Source organism: Podarcis raffonei, chromosome 7 (genome assembly GCF_027172205.1).
Source record: "Podarcis raffonei isolate rPodRaf1 chromosome 7, rPodRaf1.pri, whole genome shotgun sequence".
NCBI classification, from domain to species: domain Eukaryota; kingdom Metazoa; phylum Chordata; class Lepidosauria; order Squamata; family Lacertidae; genus Podarcis; species Podarcis raffonei.
Window position 1 is genome coordinate 39116251 of NC_070608.1, and position 21932 is coordinate 39138182.

General features: G+C 45.4%; 1 protein-coding gene across 6 annotated transcripts in view; it reads right to left on the minus strand.

The window, feature by feature from the left end:
* RGS20 (regulator of G protein signaling 20) overlaps positions 1-21932 on the minus strand; it is a 48643-nt gene that overhangs the window by 9116 nt on the left and 17595 nt on the right. For 3 of the 6 annotated variants that reach the window (XM_053396159.1, XM_053396161.1, XM_053396160.1), the window contains exon 3: positions 918-1066. In XM_053396159.1, the coding sequence (XP_053252134.1) occupies positions 918-1066 (149 nt within the window). Of the gene's footprint in view, positions 1-917; positions 1067-12852; positions 12891-12992; positions 13505-14215; positions 14369-21932 lie in introns of those variants that run through there. The other 3 variants (XM_053396163.1, XM_053396162.1, XM_053396164.1) reach the window with 3 other exon arrangements.

A 21932-nucleotide genomic window follows, 5' to 3' on the forward strand; every position in this document is an offset into this window, starting at 1 on the left:
CCCACCTGAGAGGTGCCGGAACCAAGTTCCAGCTGAAAAAAAGCCCTGCACATCTTCAAATTATCAGCATTCTCTTGGTTTCTCTGGAATGGTGACTGGGTATCCACTCTTCTGTTTCTTTCAGCAATATCTGTTTCATGCTACTTTTCTCTCACCAGAAGTATGTGGTCCATTGATGTTAGAGCCTCTGGGTATGGCCCTCTGAAATGCTCCCTTCCTTAAATAATAGAATCCACACATTGCTGATTATTATGAAGAGCTGTCCCCCATTAGCCATTGATCCATCTAGCCCTGCTAGGTAAGATTTTCTGGAGATACCTGGGACTTAATATATGTGAAACATTTGTTCTGCTGATAAGCTGCACCCCTTCCTAGACTATCCTTTCCCAAACTGGTCCCTGGCCGATATCGATAGATTTCAACTTACATCAGCCTCAGCCAGTGTGGTCAATGGTAAGGAGTGATGGTTATTGGAGCCCAAAGCATCTGACTGGGCTCAGCTGTTCTAGAATCATAAGAGTTGGAGGGGACCCTGAGGATCATCTAGTTCAACCCCCTGCAATGCAGGAATATGCAGCTGTTGCGTACGGGAATCGAACCTGCAACCTCGGCGTTTCCAGCACCACACCTTAACCAACTGAGCTATTCAGGCTAAACATGTTCCTGCATTGACCTGCAGCTGAGAAACACATAAGGTCTGAATGGCTCCAGCTCTGCTTGCATCTTTATGTATTTCCAGAAGATTTAAAGAACTGGAAGGAATGTTGTTTGGTGTTTTCATCTATGGAAAAGTAGGCAACAGCTGCATCTCCTTTCCTCCGCCCCTTGTAAAACTCATCTGATTACTCAAGGGCATACATGGTGTCATCTTTTCCCCTTCTTCCCCCAAGAGGTTTGAATATGGTTTAAAGGCATACCAGGAGCAGCTGCAACAACAGCACCAACAGAAGCAGCAGGCGTTGGACCCACGGTTTTCAATCCCTGGCTGTGGCTGTACAGAGCTCGGTGTCTCCTGGGTCACAGATGCTTGCCTTTTGCGCATCTCTATCCGCTCGGATCCCATGGGCTGCATGAGGAAAAAACAGGAAGAAGGTTAGACTCTGTGGAAAAAGCCCAGGCATCAGGTTTACTGCTTCACTTGTAGTCTTGGCACCCAGTGGCTTTCCTAATTATTGCTAATAGGTGAAGTGGCCTGTGGAGCAGTCAGAAGAAACTGCTTCCTTAATTCATGGTCCTAATCAGATGAGGAATTCTGGGCCGGTAATGTCTTTAAACCCACCGTGACTGTTTGTCATTGATTTTTAATTTGCCAAGTGTTTTACGGTCTTCGTTTCATCCATAGCGCAATGCAACAGAGTTTTTGAGAGAGCAGGGGAAGTGGGAAAGATTCCCAAGGTCCCACTCAGCAAAATGAGCAGGATGGACCCCCACCCCACCCCGAGAGCAACAGGGCTGGTTCGCCATCTTTCAAAGTTTGGTTTTCTACTCCGCCCTGTTGCAGATGCAGGTAATACACATCACTGTCTAAATTGGGGTCAGCAAGCTTTTTCACCAGGGGGTCGGTCCACTGTCCCTCAGACCTTGTGGGGGGCCGGACTATATTTTGAAAAATATAAATACCCTGCAAGCCAGTCCCGCAGCTGCCTCTGGACCTGAAGAAGGAACGCACTCTGCACACACTCAGGAGCACATCTTGGTGCCACCCGCTCACCGGCGTTGTTGACAAGCAGAGGCCGCTCCATCGGCCCATCCCCACAGAGCTTGCAGGTGGCGTGAACCACGTGCTGCAGCCTGTCGTCCGAGGACAGGTTGGTGGGCAGGCCGCGCATGAGGAGCACCGGGCAGGTGGCGCACAGCTCACCTTCCAGCTGTTCCAGTGCGGCCGCTGAGTGCGCCACCAGCAGCAGCACCGAGCTGGGCACCAGGCACGGGGCAAGCAGCTGCACCAAAGTCCGGCTGAAGCCCCACGATATGCCCGTCACAATGCCCATGGTGCGGCCAGACCACAGGCCCACCTGCCAGCCTCTCAGTCCATGGCCTAGACGAGTTTACCTCAGTGTGTGGGCAGCGAGGCTTCGGATTGGCTGCAGGAACTTCCTGCAGCCAATCCAAAGCTGCGCCAGCATTGCGGAAGTCAGTCTCCAGGGGGTGAGGCGTCTGCGACTTCTTTTTAAGGAAACGCCGTGCCATGCCGGTTTAGCTCAGCATGGGGACTGACCAAGCGGGTGGCAGGATTTATGAGCCTGGTGGGCTGCATCTGGCCCCCGGGCTGTAGTTTGCTGAACCCCGATTGAAATGTTGACCATTTAAGTCTATAATGACCTCATCACAACACTGCCCAGGCTGCCCTTCTCAGGGGGCTCAGACACCTTTCTGAATGTCTTCATTCTGCCTCCCCTGCCCCAAAAGTTGAGCTGGGCAACAGAGAAAAGGTCACAGCGAGAATGCTTCTTGTTTTAGAGAGCTTGAGGCAGAAGCAACAACAGGTGCCTCATCTCAGGCTGCCATGTCTATCTAGCCAGCATTGCCCATTATGACTAGCAGTAGCTCTCCAGAGTCTCAGCCGGAGGTGTTTCCCATTGGCAGCTACCTAATCCTTTCAAGGGGAGATGCTAGAGATTGAATCTGGGGTCTTTGGTATTCAACACATGCACTATCCCTATGCTTTTATCTAAAGCAGCACATGAGAATATAGCATAATCCTAAACATATCTACACAGAAGAGCACTGAACCAGTGCTTTTGCCTGGCTAAAATGCATCCTTGAACTCTGATAACAACTCTTGGTTCCCTGGTTGAAGGATAAAGAAGTGTGGGTGACCATGTGTAGAAACTAGCCTCCTGTACAAAGTTAAACTTTGCATTCGTTGCTCTGCCTACTTTTGCTTCTGGCCTTGTCTGCCACTTGCACGTGCCCCCAAAATGTTGGCAAAAAGTTTTCCCATCCTTGTTAAACATCCCATGTTTATTACACATACAGCCTTTTCAAATGGCCACAGGGATGATTTTGGGTTTAGGTAATTGTTCTCACACTCTGACTTCACTCACCTGCATTCTCCCCTTCCCACTGCCAACCGTATATACCTTTGCTTGCTGATTTCGGATGACACTTCATGCAAATAGTGAAGTGGAGTATAATCCACAAAAGTTTACACCACAATGAATTTGTTTAGTCTTTAAGCCACCGCAAGAATTATCACTACAACACATTTAACAGGATTCCCCTGCTGGATATGCTTATAAGAAGTGATCTATACATCAGAAGATGCCATACGAAAGTGAACAAAGAGGAGAATAGCACTTAACAACAAACCTGTCCATTCTTATGCAGCAACACAGGACCCCGCACACTTACTATAGTTAGTATATCAATGTAATTGAACCACTGTGGTGTAGCTGACAGTGAGTTGGACTTGGACTGGGGAGACCCAGGTTCAAATCTCTGTTCAGACCTTGGGCCTGTCACTGTCTCTCAACCTGCTTCTATGATTAAATAAATGAGCTTAGCAAACAGTCCTGTGAAATGAAAACAGTGAGGATTCTGTTAGAGATTAGTTGCCCGCCTTGCAAAAGCATTTTTATAGACCACTGTCCGATCAGGTGTTAATTGTGGGAAAAATAACCTGAAATGTCAAAAAGGGAAAGAGAAGAAAATCAATTTGATCTCAAACAAAGGCCCACATTTCTCTGTTGGTTCTCTCCTTGTTCCATGTTAGCCCCTTTGTCGAGAGAGGGTTCTGTAAATGGCGCATATGCAGAGCCGGCTGAAGCTGAAAAGGGCTGTGTGTGTTCAAGACTGACAAGATGATTGGCCTGGCCTTTATTTTCAATTGTACTTTGGCTCTCGCAGCAAACAAGAGCTATAATAAAGCAGATGGTATATTGTTCGATGTGGCTTTATTCCTGCTTACTTTTGTTCCTAAATTAAGCAGGAACTGGTCTTGCATACATATTCAGGGAGCACAGGTTTTTGGAGGAAATGGAGGGGGAAATACTGTTCAGGTCATGTGCCTCTTTTGTGTCCTAAATAAATGAAGTTTGCATACCTTCCTTGCTATTGTTGCTGTGGTTCAGGCTGAGGTTTCCTTTCTGTATCTGACAAAGGCGCACTTTAAATAACTGTACTGCAAGGGGAAATTCAGTAGCTGCAACTCATGATCAGCCTGCACAGCAGAAGACCATTGCTTATGAAATTTCATTTTCATTTCACTTTTAGTTTGTATACTGCTTTTCTATATTGCTAAACACAAGGCAGTTTACAAGCTGTAGAAAGAACAAAATATACAGTTCAACAAAAACCATACTGGACCCTGCTTAGCTTGACAAATATCCTAGCAGCTAAGTCATAAAAAAACCTAGGACTTTAAAATAAACAACTTACATCAAACAGAGTTATATTCAATATTCCATGCAATAAAACTAACTTTCAAAAGGCAAGCTAGAACACATATCCAAAGCGTAATCACATTTAACTAGCCATAAATCAGGCATGGGGAACCTCTGGTGTAATAAACAAACAAACAAATAATATGTATACCCCGCCCATTTGGCTGGGTTGCCCCAGCCACTCTGGATGGCTTCCAAATGTTGTACTACAATCCCATCATCCCTGACCATTGTCCACAGGAGCTGGAGTCAAACAATGTCTGGAGGGCCACAGATTCCCCACCCCTGCCAAAGATACAATTTTCTGTTGCACACTTCATTTCAGGTAGATGCTGAAATCTTGTACTGAATCCATATATTTGTGGATATTGACTCCTGCATCCCCTCTGAATGAGAACACATCTCTCGTTGTCTTTCTGGGCCCCTGTTGCTCCCTAACTTACCTTCAAGCAAATGTACAGAAAAGTAGACAGAAGTATACAGGTTGGCAGAGATGGGCAAATGAGTGGAAAGGAAGGAGAAAACAAAAGCAAAGCCAGAAGAAGCACAGCTCAGCAGAGAGATTTGGGGTTGGTCACATTGTGCAGCTTGCCAATCTCTCCACAGGCAAGGCATCCTGTTAGAAGCAGAATTTTGCAGAGATCCCTTTACCTCATGAGCTTTGCCTCCCTTGCTTGATCAAGATGTCAGACCATTTGAAAAGAAGAAGAACCTATGATAATGTGTGTATTAACAAATGGTTAACTCGCTGAGAAGTTAGGAGCGCTTCTTTGTTTCTGAAGCTCTTGTTTATTACACTCACAAACATCATGTTTCCTTTTATTCCCTAAAGCCAAATCAGCAAATCACAATGGCAGATGCTTACACTGGAAAAATTGGTCTAATTTAATTGCCAGCACTTGTGACTACTTGTTAATTAAAAGGAAGGATGTGCTTAATTGGCTGCACTGGCTGCCATTTCGTTTCTGGGCCGAATTCAAGGTGATCACCTTAGTGTTCAAAGTCCCAAATATCTGAAAGACTGCCTCCTTCCCTCCAGACCCTGCTAGATGTTAAGATCAGCAGGGGGGGGGAGGGGGGACTCTTGGAAGTTCCACCTCCCTCAGAAGTTTGGAAGTGGGGGTGGCCTGGGAGAGGATATTCTCTGGGGCAGCCCCTAGGTTGTGCATTTCCCTCCCCACAGAGTGTCTGGCTTCTTCATGATACTTCACAGCTTTTAGTGAATGCCGAAGAATACCTGAGTTGTGGGTTTTTTGGGTCCACCTTATTCCTGTGATTCTAAAATGCTTTAATTGCTTTTAGTTTTAAATTTCAAATTGCTGTAACTTGCCTTGGGTCCTTGCTGGTCAATTTGATGATGAATTTGCTAGATTAAGATCTGTGTGCATCATTTGCTTCCTCTGAATCCATAAGGTTGAGGCAGACTTTGAAGGTCCTCAGTGGCACCCTGTGCAAGGCAAAAATTTGGCAGCCTCGCCTCCTGCCTCCCATTCTGCTCACACAATGCTGCTGACCAGAGCATAGATTACAGTAGCCAAGTTAAGACACTGGTATTACCAGTGAATGAAATTACCAAGACTGAGGCTCCCTTCTGCAGCTGCTCCTACTGTCCAGATACAAGGAAGCTGACTGCACGATGCACAAAGGAACACTATTTATTCATTTTTATCTATGTATGTCATTTACTTTTTACCACTCTTCATCAAAATTCATCCCAGGGCAGGGGTTGTTTTTTAAAAAGTAAAAATATAGTGAACTAAAACAATACACATAATTAATAAAGCAGCAGCTAAAAGAGCAAGCTTTAATAGCCTGGGTGAATGTTAAAAAGGTGTTTGCTGGGGATAGAATGGGGGTGGGGTGAGGTGGGGTGGGGATAACATGTCTTCCTTCAGTTCTTGTTGGACCCCAATTCCCATCAGCTCCAGCTCACATGGCAATGGTCAGGGATGATAAAGAGTCATAGTACAACAACATTCAGAGAGCCACAGGTTCCTCATCTACAATGAAAGCAACAGGAAAGCCTCCTTGGTAAGTGCTGCCCAATCAGAGAGCCATGGCTGGAAAGGCTCAGCTGTGGTGGTCAGAAAAGGGCGTGACAACCTAAGGCCACTGGCAGGTTGACATGGGAGATGCTTCTTCTTAAGGGTACCTGTGTCCCAAGAGATTTAGATAGGGAGGGAGAAGCTGTGGACCTCCCAATATTGTCAGACTCCATCAGCCTCAGCCAGCAAGGCCAATGGGCAGGGATGGTGGGAAGTGGAGTTCCGGAACAACTGGAGAGCCACAAGTTCACACCCTTGATATAGGGTCTTAAAAATAAGTATTATTAGCATTCTGAATTAGGCTTGGAAGTGCACAGGAGGCTCAAGAAGTTCTTTCAAATCTGGCAAAGTGGGAGTTGAATGACTGGTCCCCACTAAAATCCTCACTGTTGTATTCTGTGCAAATTGTAGCTTCTGAATAATCCTTGAAGGTACTTGCACACATCAGTGCTGTCAGGAGACTGCCAGAACATAAATGACTATGGTCAGTCTATTCCCTATCAAGGAATTTTGTGCAAGACTGGGTACCACAGACTAAGCAGTTAGAAACTGTGATTCATGGTGGAAGAGAAATCTTCAGTTCAGTACAAATATGGAAGCCTCATATTAACAAGTTATAGAATACCAGAAACTAGGTTGCCTACGCCCAAGTATGATGCTTTTAGCTCTGAAAAGCTTTGTTCTTCTGCAGGCATTATAAGCATTGCTTTACATTTCAAAGGCAATGCTAGTCAGAACTGCAACACCCACCCACACAGTCACAACAAGAGGTACACTGCCCTATTCACTAATAAGCTCAAGCTTGCATTCGATTTATCCACGATCTGTTTGACAGCAATCTGACAGCATGAAGAGGGTTTAAATGGGGACAATTATGTGTTCAAAAGTAGGCTGCTTTGGAAAACTGGCTAATGTAGATACTAACTCTGAACCTTCAAGTTCTTAACTTTAGTGGAACTATAGATATATTTATATTTTTACTATTTGAAGGTCAGAATGCAAAATTAAAATGAAGTCCTTAGGTACATAGGCTACTTCTAGATAACCTGTTTATTGAGCATTTATGCTGATTTGTTTGCACAAAGTTTGCAGGGATGTTAGATGACATTGGCCAAGATTATCCTCAGTGGTCTGGGGTGCAGGCTTCAAACCCGTAGCTATTTATTGAGCATTCATACTTTTTTGCTTGCAGGGAGGTTAAATGGCATTGCTTCAAGCAAGTGTTATCATACACTTCCAACTGTATTTTCTCCATCACTTTCCTTACAGCACAAAAAAATCCAGTGCTGAACGGGAAGTGGGCTTGTTGTGCAAGAGCAGCAAATCAGGTTTAATTGTGCAACCTGAATTTGCTTGTAGTTGATTGAATCACATCCAAACATGGCAGCAGCTTGACGCACCTGTGTGTGTGTGTGTGTTTGTTTAAGGAACTCTAAATGCAGAAAAATCATTAGCTAGTTTGTCAGTCACTAAAATAGTTACATCTGAGTGTACTGCTTTAGTTAAACTCACTTTGAGTGGGTGGGTGTGGGCATGTGTGGGTATGATATATATATATATATTGCTGAATAGATTTATTTTGTGATTCTATGAGCCACTTGATAATTAACAAAATGGAGCTGGGCAGACAGCTGCTGAAGCCGATGTTCTCAACTGACTCCTGTCAAGGTCTAATTCAATGAGCATTCTGTTCCCCAGGCTTTCTTATGAATGGCCTCAACAAAGCCAATTTCACTGTAGTATGTTGTGATTCACACCAAGGAATCTGACAGCTCATAGTGGGTGCTGAAATCATGTGGCAGTGTATGAGCCATGACTCAGATTTTATTGTATTAAGTGCTGAAATCTGACTCTCATCAAATAGAAACTGACACTGTATTGGTCAGCATGGTGGTTTGCCTCAGGGTGACTCATCATGGAGTGCACAATCATTGATTCATATTCATTTGCCTTTTGAGTTGGAATCCTCTGTCGGAATCCTCATACTGCTATGCTAGGGTATGAGTCCACAGGTGAATCCTAAATTGTATGGGGGACCAGGTATCCTGTGTCCAATCCAGCTTGCCCAATGGCAAGGCGTGACTCCCCTAAACACAAAGGAGATGCTGATGTGCATTTGTTATGACATCAACACCTGATTGGCAATTATGCAAAGGATGTTAGTGCCATATACGCTAAGGTTACCAGACGTCCCCATTTTCCAGGGACAGTCCCCGGATTTACAAAGCAGTCCCCATACAAAATCCATTGAAGTTGAAAAGTGTCCCCGGATTCATTGAAAAAAATCTGGTAACCTTAACATACGATCTCCACATATGCTCTTGTCCCAGCTGCCACGAAGGGTGCCAACTGCCTACGCCTAAATGCCACATGGGGCAGAGCCAAGGAGAGAAAGCCCTAGGTCAGATCCAAAGGTCCCACAGACTGTATCTTGCACGTGGGCTGCCAGTTCCCTACCCATGGACTCCCCCAATGATCATTTGAAGGCTTTTGCGGGGTCCCCAAAGCTGGCCAAGCGGAACTTTAGGAGAAAAACTGAAAGAAGTGTGCTTTGCAAAGTTGAGACATCTAAAAGAGCCAGTTACTGTCATAATAAAACAGAAAATAAGAAAGATGGCCAGGTAAGATAATCTCTGTTTATCTGTTTTCAACAGCATGTTACAGTATGACAAAATAAAGCAACCTCTACAGTTTCACTAATATTATCCTGCTAATGTTTTCAATGCCGTGTTTTATAATGAGTTTAGATTAAAATCAGCAGCACAATCCAAACTTTAGCTATTCCAAGGACCACATTAGACATGAGGTGGAAGATATCAACAGCAGCCGAGCAATTGTTCTTTGGACCCAGGTCATGGATCCAAGATACGGGTTCACCCTTTCCCCAATCTGGATATTCTGACTTGTGAGAACAGGATTCCTGCTGGACTAGATGGACCTTTGGCCTCATACGGCAGAGCTCTTCTTATATTCTTAGTGCCATCTTTGTTTGGGTTCTAAGCCTATTGATTGCAGCATGTTGATTTCTTTGGTTAAAATCAGTGTGTGTATGTGTGTGTGTGTGTGAATGTGTATGAATGATGACAAATTCATGGAGAATAAGGCTATCAATGGCTGCTCATAATGATGCATTAACAGATGGTGTGACATTGCTATCTCAGCTTCCCAACACTGTGCATCACTGACGCTTACTGAGAGAGGTTGGGACAAGGCGGGGGAAGGGGACTCTGTGTGGGTGCAGGATCAGGAGCATCAGATTGTCTCCACCACTGTGCCTACACCATGCACAACTCTCAGCTGCCTTGCCCCTCCCCTTCGGTCACCTGCTTGTCATTTCTACCATGATGGCTATGTTCTACTTCCACTGTGTTATAATCAGAATAGACCCATCGAAATTAGTATACCTTAAGAGTTATATCCATTAATTTCAGTGGATCTGCCCTGAGTAGCACTGACACTGGATGCAATCTATTGCAAGTGCATTTTTCTGTGAATGATTTGGAAGCATAATGCTCCTGCTGTCATTATGAAGCTAAAGAAGCCTACTATATATATATATATGAAGTTAATTTTGCTGTAATCTGCCTTGGTTAGGATTTGCCCCAGGAGGTGGCATAAAAGGACTTTCAATAAATATCAGAAAAATCCACGTTAGGAAAATGTTTGTGTCTGAATATTTCCAACAGAGTGTATAATAGTACTTCAATGTGTGGTTGTAGCACATATTGCAGTAATATATAAAACGATTCCAATTACTATAAAAAACCTGCATCTTTCTAATATCCTCCAGCCTTCTATTAGGTAGGCAAGATTCCCCATAAAAAGACTTGTTCAGAACTTTTAAAACCATTTGGCTCATCATCTTTTTTCTGTTATTTGGAAATTTTAACTCTCAAGGTTATTAAAAGGTTATCTGTTATTCCTATTTTTGTATTGGAACTATGATGATGTGTAGCGTAGTGACAGCCCTTTAGGAGCAAGTTTATTCTACAATTTATTTTTTAATACAAGACTCCAAAATGAAGAAAATCATTAGTGGGCCAGCAATATTCTTGGTGCAACTCACGTTCATAATTGTATTTGAATGAAATACTGTATTGTGGTTCAGCTGCTGGAACATCAACAATTTAGCGGCAGAATTGACTTTTTAAAAATACCCACTAGGTACTCTTTTCACTATGGGGTAATGGCCAGTTTCCCTGCAATGTGACACTGTATAATTCATGACTTACATCATAAAAAACAGCATAACCTCCAAAGTACTGGAGTGGGAATAGAAGAATAGAACAGCTTTAAGACATGCTATGTTATATTACCAGCTTTTCAACTGTCGAGGTTCCACTGCAATAACTGGCCAACTGGTTGAGCTGTGCCCAAACCCCAGATTGTGTATGCACCAGTATATAGTCAGAAAACCTCTGACCTCCAAGCCTATTGCATTCATTCAACTAGACAGACAACATAGAGCCACTTGGTGTTGGACTAGGACCAGGAGACCAGGGTTCAAATGCCCACTCAGCCATAAAACTCACTTGGACCAGTCACTATCATTCAGGCTAAACTTCCTCATACGGTTGTTCTGAGGATGCAATGGAAAGGTGGAGACAAGTGTGGCAACTTAAGCTCTTTGGAGAAAATGTGGGATATAAATGTGCATATGTATGTGATATATATAGTATCAGCCATAGATTGTATTGTATGGTTAGTGGTTTGCATTTCACTCTTGCTTATGCTGTGTTGCATACTTTGGATATTATCTACTAATACTGAAACTAATGAATGGGTTTTGACACTGTAGGCGTGATCCAGAGCTAGCTGAAAATATGTTAGTCCCACTAAGGTCAATGTTCTCAACCGAGGATCATGCCAACCCCAAGTTGGCCTCTGAGGGCATAAGCTTGACAGAGATCTGCAGCCAGTCTTGGTTCCATGATGAATGTATTTGTATGATGCAAAACATTTACAAATCTATGTTTTACATTTTAGATGTATACTTTAAAGACTTAGGCAGATACCCCCCGTGGCCATAATTCATATGCAAACAAGGTGTTAATATATGACTAGTCATGTGAGAATGTCAATAGCTAAACTACCCTTCACCATTTAAGAGCCTAGATAATAGGGATGTGCAGTTAAATGAAATTATTCCTGCAATTATGAATCCACCCAGTGATTGATGTATGTGAGCCTGTCTATATGCATTACTCTGCTTAGCTTGGGGTTTTTGCTCTGCGTGTTTCTGGGTCCAAAATACTCCATATAAACGAATTTTAACAGGCAAGGAGGGGTCCCTGCGGCCTCTTTCCAAACAGCGCCCCCTGGCGTTCGGTTCCAAGGGACTTTGTTGGAAGAAGCGGGCAAAGATCTGGCTATGGGTTTGCTTACTGCTTGTCCTTTTGCTCCTTAACTTTAGAAAAGGGGCAGTTAAGATCATGTGCTGGCGAAAACAAGCCTGCCATTCCCCCTTCAGCGAAAAAGCAAAGCCGAACAGGATGAAATTGACTCGGCACCAATCTAGACCGAAAGCCTTCCCGGAATGAAGCCGACAGGTAAGGCGGGAGCCGGGGAGGAGGCAGTTTCCACGCGAGGGCGGAACTGCTACCAGCTGTGCAGGAAAGGCGGATGGAAAGGGAAAAAGAGACCTTCGCTTTCTCAACCTTTCACGCCCGGTTAAGTATATGTGAATATACATGGACGTAACCAGGAGACTTTTCCAATCGCTTCCCTTCCCAGCCCTTTTGCGCGTTCACGAGGATCGCCCGCAGACCTGACTCTCGCTCTGGCGGCTTCTCCTTTAGCCTTGAGGACAGGCTCTCTTGCAGGGCTGGATGGACGGAGAGCCCCTCGCTGACCCAGGCAGGATCCAGTCGAGTACCTGGTGTTTGGAGGACTCTTGGGTTGGTGGACGGGGGGAAATGCCAAGTCAAGCGCCCTGGGGTCACCGAGCCTCCACCAGCCAAGCTCCCGTAGCGGGGATCCAGACTGCCTTCTACCTGGCCAGGGATATGGATCCCTCTCCATCTATCCTTTCTCATGGTAGAGCTCACTCCTAAACCGCTTTCCCCGTTCCTCAGCACCAAGGAAGACAGAGCACCTGTTGCCAATGGTCATGCCCAGCAATGCTCCCCACCCCTCAGGAGGAGATGCCGACACGAAGCCCCCTCTCCAACCCCGGAGACACTCCACTTGGCCTGCTTCTCTTCCCGGACGGACACCCCGTCGGAAATATTACTCCATCCTGGCATCCTCCCTCCCCAGAACGGATATCTTCCTCCGGGCAGAGCCTCCAGGTCCCAAGAACCTCAAACACCTGTGGCATGAGGCTGGGCGACTCACCTGTGAGCGCCTGACTGAAAAGCTCAGGAAGCCCACACCAGCCCAAGTGGTAGTCGAGGGAAGTCGCCCCTGCAAGCTTTACTTACCGGGGGCTTCTACCAGTGCACCAGAAACACACACACACACACACACACACACCATTCAGGCAGCTGAGCCCGCCCAGGCGAGCCTGAGCAGCTCCCGGTCCAGTCTCGGTGCAGAGTCCGAGGGGCTGCCGGGTACTTACAATTTCCCCTTCGATCTCCGGAGCCGGGTGCAAATCTTTGCATTGCTCACATCCGTTCGCAGCGGGCTCTTCAGCCGGGGAAGGCAGCTCGCCCGCCATGCGCATGCGTCTCTCTGCTTCGCCTAGGAAGCCCGGGCTGCTGGAGCGTCCACACCCGGGCTCGGTCCCCAACTTCCTTTCTTCTCAGGCACCACAATGTCAAGGTGGCCACCTACCCTCCACCCCAGCGCCTTTCTGGTGGACGTGGAGGGGAAGACACGCACTGGAGGGGCCGGGAAACGGAGCCCGGGGTCTCCAGAGAGAGACCGTCCTCGGCCAAGCAAGCGCCTGCTCGCCTCCGCTGGCGCGATTCAGCACCCTGGACAGCTCCCGGCCAAGCGCTCTCTGCAGCGCGCCGTCATTTTCCCGCCTCCCTCGCCGGCTCCCCCCTCTGCCCGGCCCCGGAGAAGCGCCCTGGCTGTTGAAAACACCACACACGGGCACGTGCCCGCGCGGATGCCAGCCCAGGCAACGGACATCTGGAGCCACAAACATCTGCAGCAAACACATTGTGAAAACAGATGGGAGGGAGGGAGGGGAGGCGGGTAGCGAAGAGGGAGGATCCGGCTTTGCTTCGGATCTCCCTCGGGGAGGAGAAATGGAGGGGTAAACAAGGTGTTTGTGCAGGAGAGATGAAAAGACAGAGGCATTCATTTTGCCTGTCACAGCCACCCGCTCCCCTCTGACATCCTGACCGCTTTATCAGACGATCTAAACGGACGGAAGAACCCTCTTGGATACGGGCAGGGACGTCTCCTTTCACTAAACCTCATGACGGCTTATTTTCTCTGTTAAAGAAGAAGAAATCAAATGCAATGTGGAAGAAATCGCGGCATAAATCGGATCTGGAGAAAAAGCCTCGCCTACCCACCCCTCTCCCCACAGCACGCTAGGTAGGCTTAAGTGCTAAACGGAACCCTTAAGAGCCTCTGTAAGGGAAACGCGCGGTTGCAAGGGAAAGTCCTGCCCTAGATTTGTTTGCGGAGGCGAGGCGAGCAAAAGCGCCTTGCGAAGAGGCTGGCATGGAAGCGATCAGGTGATGCAGCTCTGCCAGGAGTCGGCTGCTGCTTCCAGGCACTGCCTTTCCTGCCTCTCTTTCCAGGGCTTCCTGGCTCGCGCTCGGAGAGGACGAGAGAGCAGCGCTGTTCTCCCCGAAACTGAAATTGATTCGATGCATAAATAACCTGGGCGTCACTTCCTCCTGCTTCTCGGGAGCTTGAATCAGGGCTCCCTGGTTACCGGCAGAGGCGAGCGCGTTCATCAAGGCAGCCGCGGCGACCACGACAGCTCGCATCCTGTTTGGATTGGCTCGAAAACCCGAGATTCCGAGCAGGAAAACAAGCGCCGCCGCCACCAGCTTCTCGTCCCCACCGCTTCCTAGTCTCTCGCCTAGCTCAGAAGCCGCGCTGCCCTTCCAGCTCTGGAAGGTCTCAAAGCTGACCCCCACCTCCCTAAATCAGCTGCTGGGACTCGGGACTTATTTACAAGCATATTTCGGATCCGGGTGTCATGATGTCATTGTTGCTCCACTCCATACACTTTCACTCCATGCCCTGAAGTTGCAACAATCCAAAAAGTGCCTCTGAGCATGCCTTTCCTCTGAGGAACACAGCCCCTGATACAAAACACCGGGGATAATTGGGAGGCCCTTTGTGGTAGAGGAAAGGGTTAAAGCCAAGCAAAAACTTTCCTCTATAACCAGGCCTTTGACCTTTAACTATCTGTGTGGCCTTTTGGAAGTGGGCGGGATGCTTATACTGTATTTCTTTCTTTTCTTGGTTTCAGTCTATCTGTTTGGGTTTTTTTTCCTGTTCGTTTTGTTGTTTGTAGGTCGTTTTGTAAGCCAGAAGAAAAAGAAAGACTAACAGATAATAATAATAATAATAATAATAATAATAATAATAATAATAATAGAGCCTGGGCTCAGTCTCAGAACCTGGTTTACTTAAGAGTAATGTGCAAAGTGGCTTTAGCTGCTCACTGAGGCTGGCTCCTGCATTGCCTCAGTGGGGTGCTGCAGCAAATGTTGGGCTCCTGACGCTTCCTCATACCATAACTGTAACCTTGATTCTAAGTCTACGCAAGCAGGCCCCACTTCTGGATCACCCCGTTTATTCGTTTATTAGTCAATAATTATAGCAAATGGATTGTGTGAACATCTCTCAAACAAATGTACATACATAGTCCCAGTTCACATTTAAGGTTATATGTACGGTGAGCAAAGGCACATAATCACCTGCTTCCACATCTCAATGTGTGTACAGGCAGCCTATGCTCTGAGACTATGTGTGATACTGACAGTCAATCGTTGCAGCCAGCTCCATGCAGCCGGCAGCCAGTTGAGGTCAGCGAGTGAATTCTAGACAGGCTTGAGCACCATTGCCTTTCTGTTTTCGAAAACCAGCTATTAGCTCCTTCATCTTCTGGGGCTGTATACTTCTGAATGCAAATATGTTTGAGGGCAAGCAAAGGTGAAGGCTAATGAATCAGAGTGTTTCTTTCCATATGTTCTTATGGGTAAGCTTTCCTATTTAGAAACAAGTGTGTTGCACACAACCTCCTTAAAAAGAGGGGATTGGGATGTGGATGAGCTGCTCCTATTTCCCTCAGGGGGATCCTGTTCAAGCAAGTGGTACTCACATCACTGTGCTGTTTTGAGAAAGTCTTGTGTGTCCTGAATGCTGCTTCTTTACATTTAGAGCATCTCAGGGGCTCCGAGGAGCTGCAGCTGCGTAAGGCTAGCTCTGCCAAGAGGCCTCCTAGTAAGGCGTCGAGCGGACCCAGAGCTGCCGCTTCCCTCCGGAGCAGAGTCCCTGTTCGGAAGGGTGAGATGTTAGAGAAAGGGGCAGCTGGCAGGGATGGAAGGCATGAGTGGTAGGCTAAAGGTTGAAAACGTGGCCTGGACAAGAGAGGGAAGCTGGGAAGGAGGACAGAGAGGGATTGGAGAATCTAGGGAGTTGGGTGAAAACATGGACAGAGCGGGGAAGGAAAGAGAGAGAAATACAAAACAAAAATTACCAAGATGCCCAGCTAGCTTGATCCAAGTTGCTTGGCTTTAACAGTACAAGCCTAACCATACCTACTCCCTGCAAAGATATGAGAGGCCCCATCAGTATTGGCATTCCACAGGCTCTTGAGGACACACCTGCTTAGGCCAGCATTCCCTGAACTTGAACTTTCTGATCTAATTGTTTTTAAACTGTTTTAAATATTATGCTTTACACTGGCATGTTTTACTGTTTATTTTAGTTATGGATGTTTTTAATGTGTTGATGGAATTGTTTAACTGTGTATTTCAATTATGCATGGATCTTACAATGGATCTTATACCTGTAAACTGCTAAGAAGCCGTTCTGGCATGCAAGCAGTAAACATATGTCAGGATCCTCTTTCAGTTTAAGGAAGAGGGCCAGGTACTGGAATAAACTGTGTTTGTTTAAACAAGAATCATGTTAATATAAAGCATGATAAACCAGGATCAACACTTCTCCTGATCATTTCTAGGACACTTCTGCATCCTACCTTTTGCATCTCCTATTTCCAGATGTGGGCTTTAGCACTCAGTTGGAAATTTAGAAAAAGTCATAAGAAAAAGAACGTACAAAATGGCCAACCTCTTGTATCAAAAATTATGCGACTTCATGTGCTGGCTGGCTCTGTCATTGTTGCCCTCTGCTGGGCATATGGCTGGCTTGATCTGATGGTGCCCAGGCATGTGTGCTGGTGTGACTATATTTTACTGAAAAGCACCCAAGGAGCTTCATGCTGATTCATCCAAGCTGTGTTGACAGAATCTCCAATCCCAGCTACAGTGCAAATGTATAGCCATCACCTTGTGTTTAAAATATTTTTTAAAAACAGAACTTGCATTCAATTGCTTCAGTTTCAGGATACCTAAAAGATCATCTCACCCCTTGTATATCCAGACAATCACTGTTCTCTGCAAGTGAGGGCAACCTACAGATGCCATCTTATCAGGAGATCTGCTCTCGAGTCTCCACAATGTAGAAACTGGGCATTTAGTGTTGTGGCACCTATCCTCTGAAATTTCCTCCCCTCAAATATTATACAGTTGTCATCTCTGTTGTCTTTTCATTGCTTACTGAAGACCTTCCTCCTTCAATAAGACTTTTTAGTCAAGATCTGTCCCAGTCTGCATCTGTATTGGAATTATTTTAAATATATTTCAAATATATTTTACCACTGGTTGTTTGCCACCCTAGAATCCTTTGGGAGGACAGGAGGGCTATTAATAAATATAAAATAAAATAAAATAACTATATTGATTACAATGGAGACAATGTCTGTTTTCTGCTGCCTACAACTTTAGAACTTTCCATCCAAATGTCGTTCATTTTTCAGGTATTGTACTACTCCCCTAAGTCATCAGACCTGCCACGTTTCAGGCCTGCCATATTATCTTTATGTGATGGAGGTCCCCATGTTATAAGCGGCTAGAAACTTGTAGTATCTTCTTAGCTTCAATTTCCTTTCAGTGAACACGTGTAATGTTGACATTGTCTATCTAAATGGCCTTAAATGTGCAATCACTGTGCTACTCCCCAAAGGCATAAAACCTCACAAGTTTCATATTGTTTTATGCCTCAGATTGGAGTTTTCATTTCTTCTCATTTTTAAGAACACTCAAAGATTGCCTCTACAGACTGCATCCAGTGTGTATCAATTCACAGTGCTGCTTGGGGGCTTTTTGCAGATTTTTGAGCTAATTTACCTGTGCTTTAGTTGGACAGTTTTAATGTCTTGTCACTTTCAGAGCACACCAAGACCCCTTCTCCATCCTACAGAATGTTCCTAGATGCAACAGTATGCATCAGTTTGATAGGAAATGCAATGCAGCACCTCTTGTCAGTTTCAGGTATCAGTCCTATAAGTCAGGGCTTCGCAAACTTTCCCTCACCATGGTCCACTTGAAAACTGCTGAGGATATAAGTAACAGTACACAGACAACATAAATGAAGCTCACAGACAACTGGGGGTCCACGGACCACAGCTTGGGAGCCCCTGCTATAAGAAAGAGATGGGAGAAATGAAGGGAAATGATTCTATCCATTTCTTACAGAAAAACAAATTGTAGCACAATCTGAACCCAAGATCCCCCAGGATGAGTGAATTTGGAGCACACAGACCTCTGGCTGGGCCAGCCAAGTCTGGACTCAATGGGGCTATGCCAGTTAAGTCCTTCACGGCCATATACATAGGGGGAAGTTCCCCATCCTGGCTCAGCTGAGTCTCAGCTGGTCCTGGTCCTTGAAAGAGGGTGTTCCAGTGCTATGGTGGAAGCAACCTTATAACCAAAGCTCCTTAATTCCAAGAGGTGGAAGCAACCTTATAACCAAAGCTCCTTAATTCCAAGAGGTACCAAGATTGGGCACAGGGGCACCAACTCCTAGGAGCTCAGTTTGTTTGCCCCCCTCTATATATTTTTTGGGGTGGCTCCCCAGTGTTAAAAAAAGCAGGGGGCTATCCTGGAAAACAGCAGAACTGGGTATCTGGAATCCTGAACAGAAGCACTCCACACTGCTTTTCTTTTTTGGTTACTATCCCACTTCTGATTTCTAATTCCATGTTGATTAATATGTCATGCATAATGCTTTTTGAAATATTATTCTGTTTCATAGAATTGTAGAGTTGGAAGAGTTTAAATGAAACTTTAACACATGGCATGATAAAAGTCTGTAATTTTATCAGGACAAGTTACTTGTTGTTTTTTACTGTTGTAGCAATTTGTTTTCTCAAAATTTATCTTCTGTACTATGAAAATAAATAAAAACAGTTAAAAAATTGATAGGGTACATTTTAACATTTTCAAGGCAATCAGAAATCTTCATGTTTGGGAAAGCTACATCTGTTGCCTATCTTGGAGATATTAATGGTAAATGAATCACTGTGAGCTTAAAAAAATGTGGCTAACTCCAACCTTGATTGGTTGCCTGGCTCCTAAATTGTAAACCCTTTCACTAGGAAATAGGAGCTTATAATGGAACCTGGCTTTATTTGAAGCTGAGAATTGGTCATCTGATGAAGAGTTCTGTATTGTAAGAGTATTAATAATTTTCCTCCATAAACAAAAGGAAATATGCATTTGCAGGTGATTGTGACAAAGAGCTTCCCCTTCTCTTTATTGTGCTTTTAAGGAGAATAAGAAGGTTCCATTATGGTTGCAATTCTAGGCACACTTAGGAGGAAGTAAACAGCACCGAAGAGAAGCAGAAAGGCATAGAAAAGGGCTGCATTTATACAATTAGGCTACAATGCTAAGTGCCAGGGGGATGGGGAACCAGAGGTGCTTGAACTGCCTTATCCAGCAACGATTTCCCTCCCATTAAGAACTTAGAACCAAGGAAGCGGCCTTATACTGAGCCATGGTGGTGGTTCGCCAGCGGTCCTAGCCCTTCCTGGACATTGAGCCTGGGGCCTTCTGCATGCAAAACAGATGCCACAACCCTTCCCCAAAGGGAGAAAATTTTATTATGTCAGATCCAAGGATGGTGCAGTTTTCTCCCTCATTTGGAGGCAGACTGAGAGACTGGGAAGACCTTTGGATCCATGCCATGCTCTGGTACACATCAATCCACTCCCTGGTACCACTTTTGTGGCCCTACTCTCTATGTTGGATTTCCGGCATCAGTAGGGCAAGAGCCACAGAGGTGGTGGGGAGGAGGCACCTGAAACAAAATCTCCATCTTTGAGGTCGGACCCTCTTTCTCTGCCATTGGGAGAGGAAATTGCCAGATATAGCTATGGAGTCACCTTCGCAACCCAGGAGATGCTACAACCTACTTGGATGGGGATAGGGTTGCGGCAGGGCAGGGTGGCCCCAAGGGAAGGGCAACATGGACACCCCAGCAGTCATTCCAGCATTTCCACTGGTGTGCCGGTGCAGAACTGCCCTCCCTGCCCTCTCCAGGTAAGCTGTAGCAAGCCCTGTGTTGGGAAGGTAGCTCCATGGCTCTGATCCACCACTCTGGCTGCTACTGCTGTAGGCCATAGGGCTGTAGGGTTGCAAAGCTACTTTCTGGAGGCCCCAGCTTTCTGGTAGTTCAAGACAGCCCTCCGAAAGGTACCTCTTCACACAACACATAATGTATGGAATTTACTGCAAAATGATGTCTGATGGCCACTTGCTTATGTGGCTTTAACAGGGATTAAACAAGTTCATGGGAGAGAGCCATAGCTATGAGAACCTCTAGGTTCAGAACCAGTATGCTACGGAATAATAGCTACTAGGGAGCAAAAATGAGGCAAGGCTATTGTCTCCGCACCTTGCAGACTTCCCAGAAGCACTTTGTTGGCCTCTGTAGAGAGCAGGGTGCTGGACCTTTGCTCTGATCCAGCCAAGCTCAAGTTTGTTGAAAAAATGAAGCCATTATTTGTTATATTTATCTTTTTAATATCACCTGTTTCCTATTTGCTTTTATAACACACACATATATAATGCCTTTAGGTCTCTGAGCATTATATAGGCCCCCAAAGTGCTTACTTTTAATCCATGTTTCCAAAGTCCACATACTGCTGAATGCAGCAGTTAACAACAATTCAGTAAGATTTACTCTCCTGTCCTTTCCTGCTCTTTATAACCTTTTGTGCTTAAAAAGAAGAAGGTATAACACGTACAGTGTATATAAAATGGACATCGGGACAAAAAAGTACACCCAAAAACATGGAAAACAAAATCGTTAACAAGCGAAACTATGATAAGGGTACCTACAACTAATACTAGTGGCAGAGCAAAAATAGGGTGGGGGCGAGTTTGAAGAGCACAAGGTCCAAATAAGTTTAATAATTCTTCTAAATGAATAACTCACTTGGCTAGAACAAGGCGATTCATGGTGTGAGTGTTGTTATAAGTTAAGAGAGTGTGTGTGTGTGTGTGTGAGAGAGAGAGAGAGAGAGAGAGGGAGAGAGAGAGAGAGAGAGAGAGAGAGACCCATATGGTCACAAAATATTGTGGCATGGCAGAACCCTTGGTGCCTTTAAATTTATGAGTTAACATCTGCAAGGAAACCGTCTTTTTATACCACATGCCCATTATAATGGTCAAGGAACCTTCCAGCCCTGGGTTGTAGTTAAATGGGCTGTGATCAGGAGGAATATAATCAAAGGTTTGATTAGTAGGGTGTTTTTGTCTCCTTCAAATATGGAGAGCAGACATAACTTTGGCTCTTTAACTACCTGTTTACCAATTATGGATGTAATTTTCTCCATCCTTCAACCCCAGAAAACAGAAACAAAATGACAGCTCCAGAACATAAGCCGATAAACACTCTTATCTGGGCAGTTTCACCAACAGCAATTAGATCCTCGACCCAATATATGAGCAAGCCTGGGCAGTGTGTGAGACTACAGATGCACCACTTTGAGAGAGTTCTGCGTATTGGCAAAAGCTGAAAAGGGTTTGGTAAACCAGACCCCCCCTCCCCGCCATAAAACTGGGCCTAGAGTTTCCCCCAGGTCTTCCACCCAGACCACCTTCAAACTGTCAAATGAGGGGAACTGGCTTCTCAAAAGCAATTGATAAAAAGCAGAAGCCAGCTTCTTATGAGTTTTAATGTCTCCATGAACCTGCTGGGTGATGTCATTTGGGGATTTGGGTTTAAGTGTCACCAGTAGGTTGATGACACTCAACTCTCAACCTTTTAATATTAATCATCTAACCCTAGAGAAGCACTGGAAATTCTGAATGGGTGCCTGGAAGACAAACAGTTGAAGATTCTTCTGCTCTCGGTGGAGGTTTGCAATTAATTTGGATTGGGATTGTATTTTCCCCTGAAGTATCATTTGGGGGTTCCTGTACCTCACTTTGTCCCTGGATGGCCAGGTAATGTCAGTGGCCAGCAGTGACAAATAAGGCAGTTATTTGGAAAGGGCCTTATTGTGGAT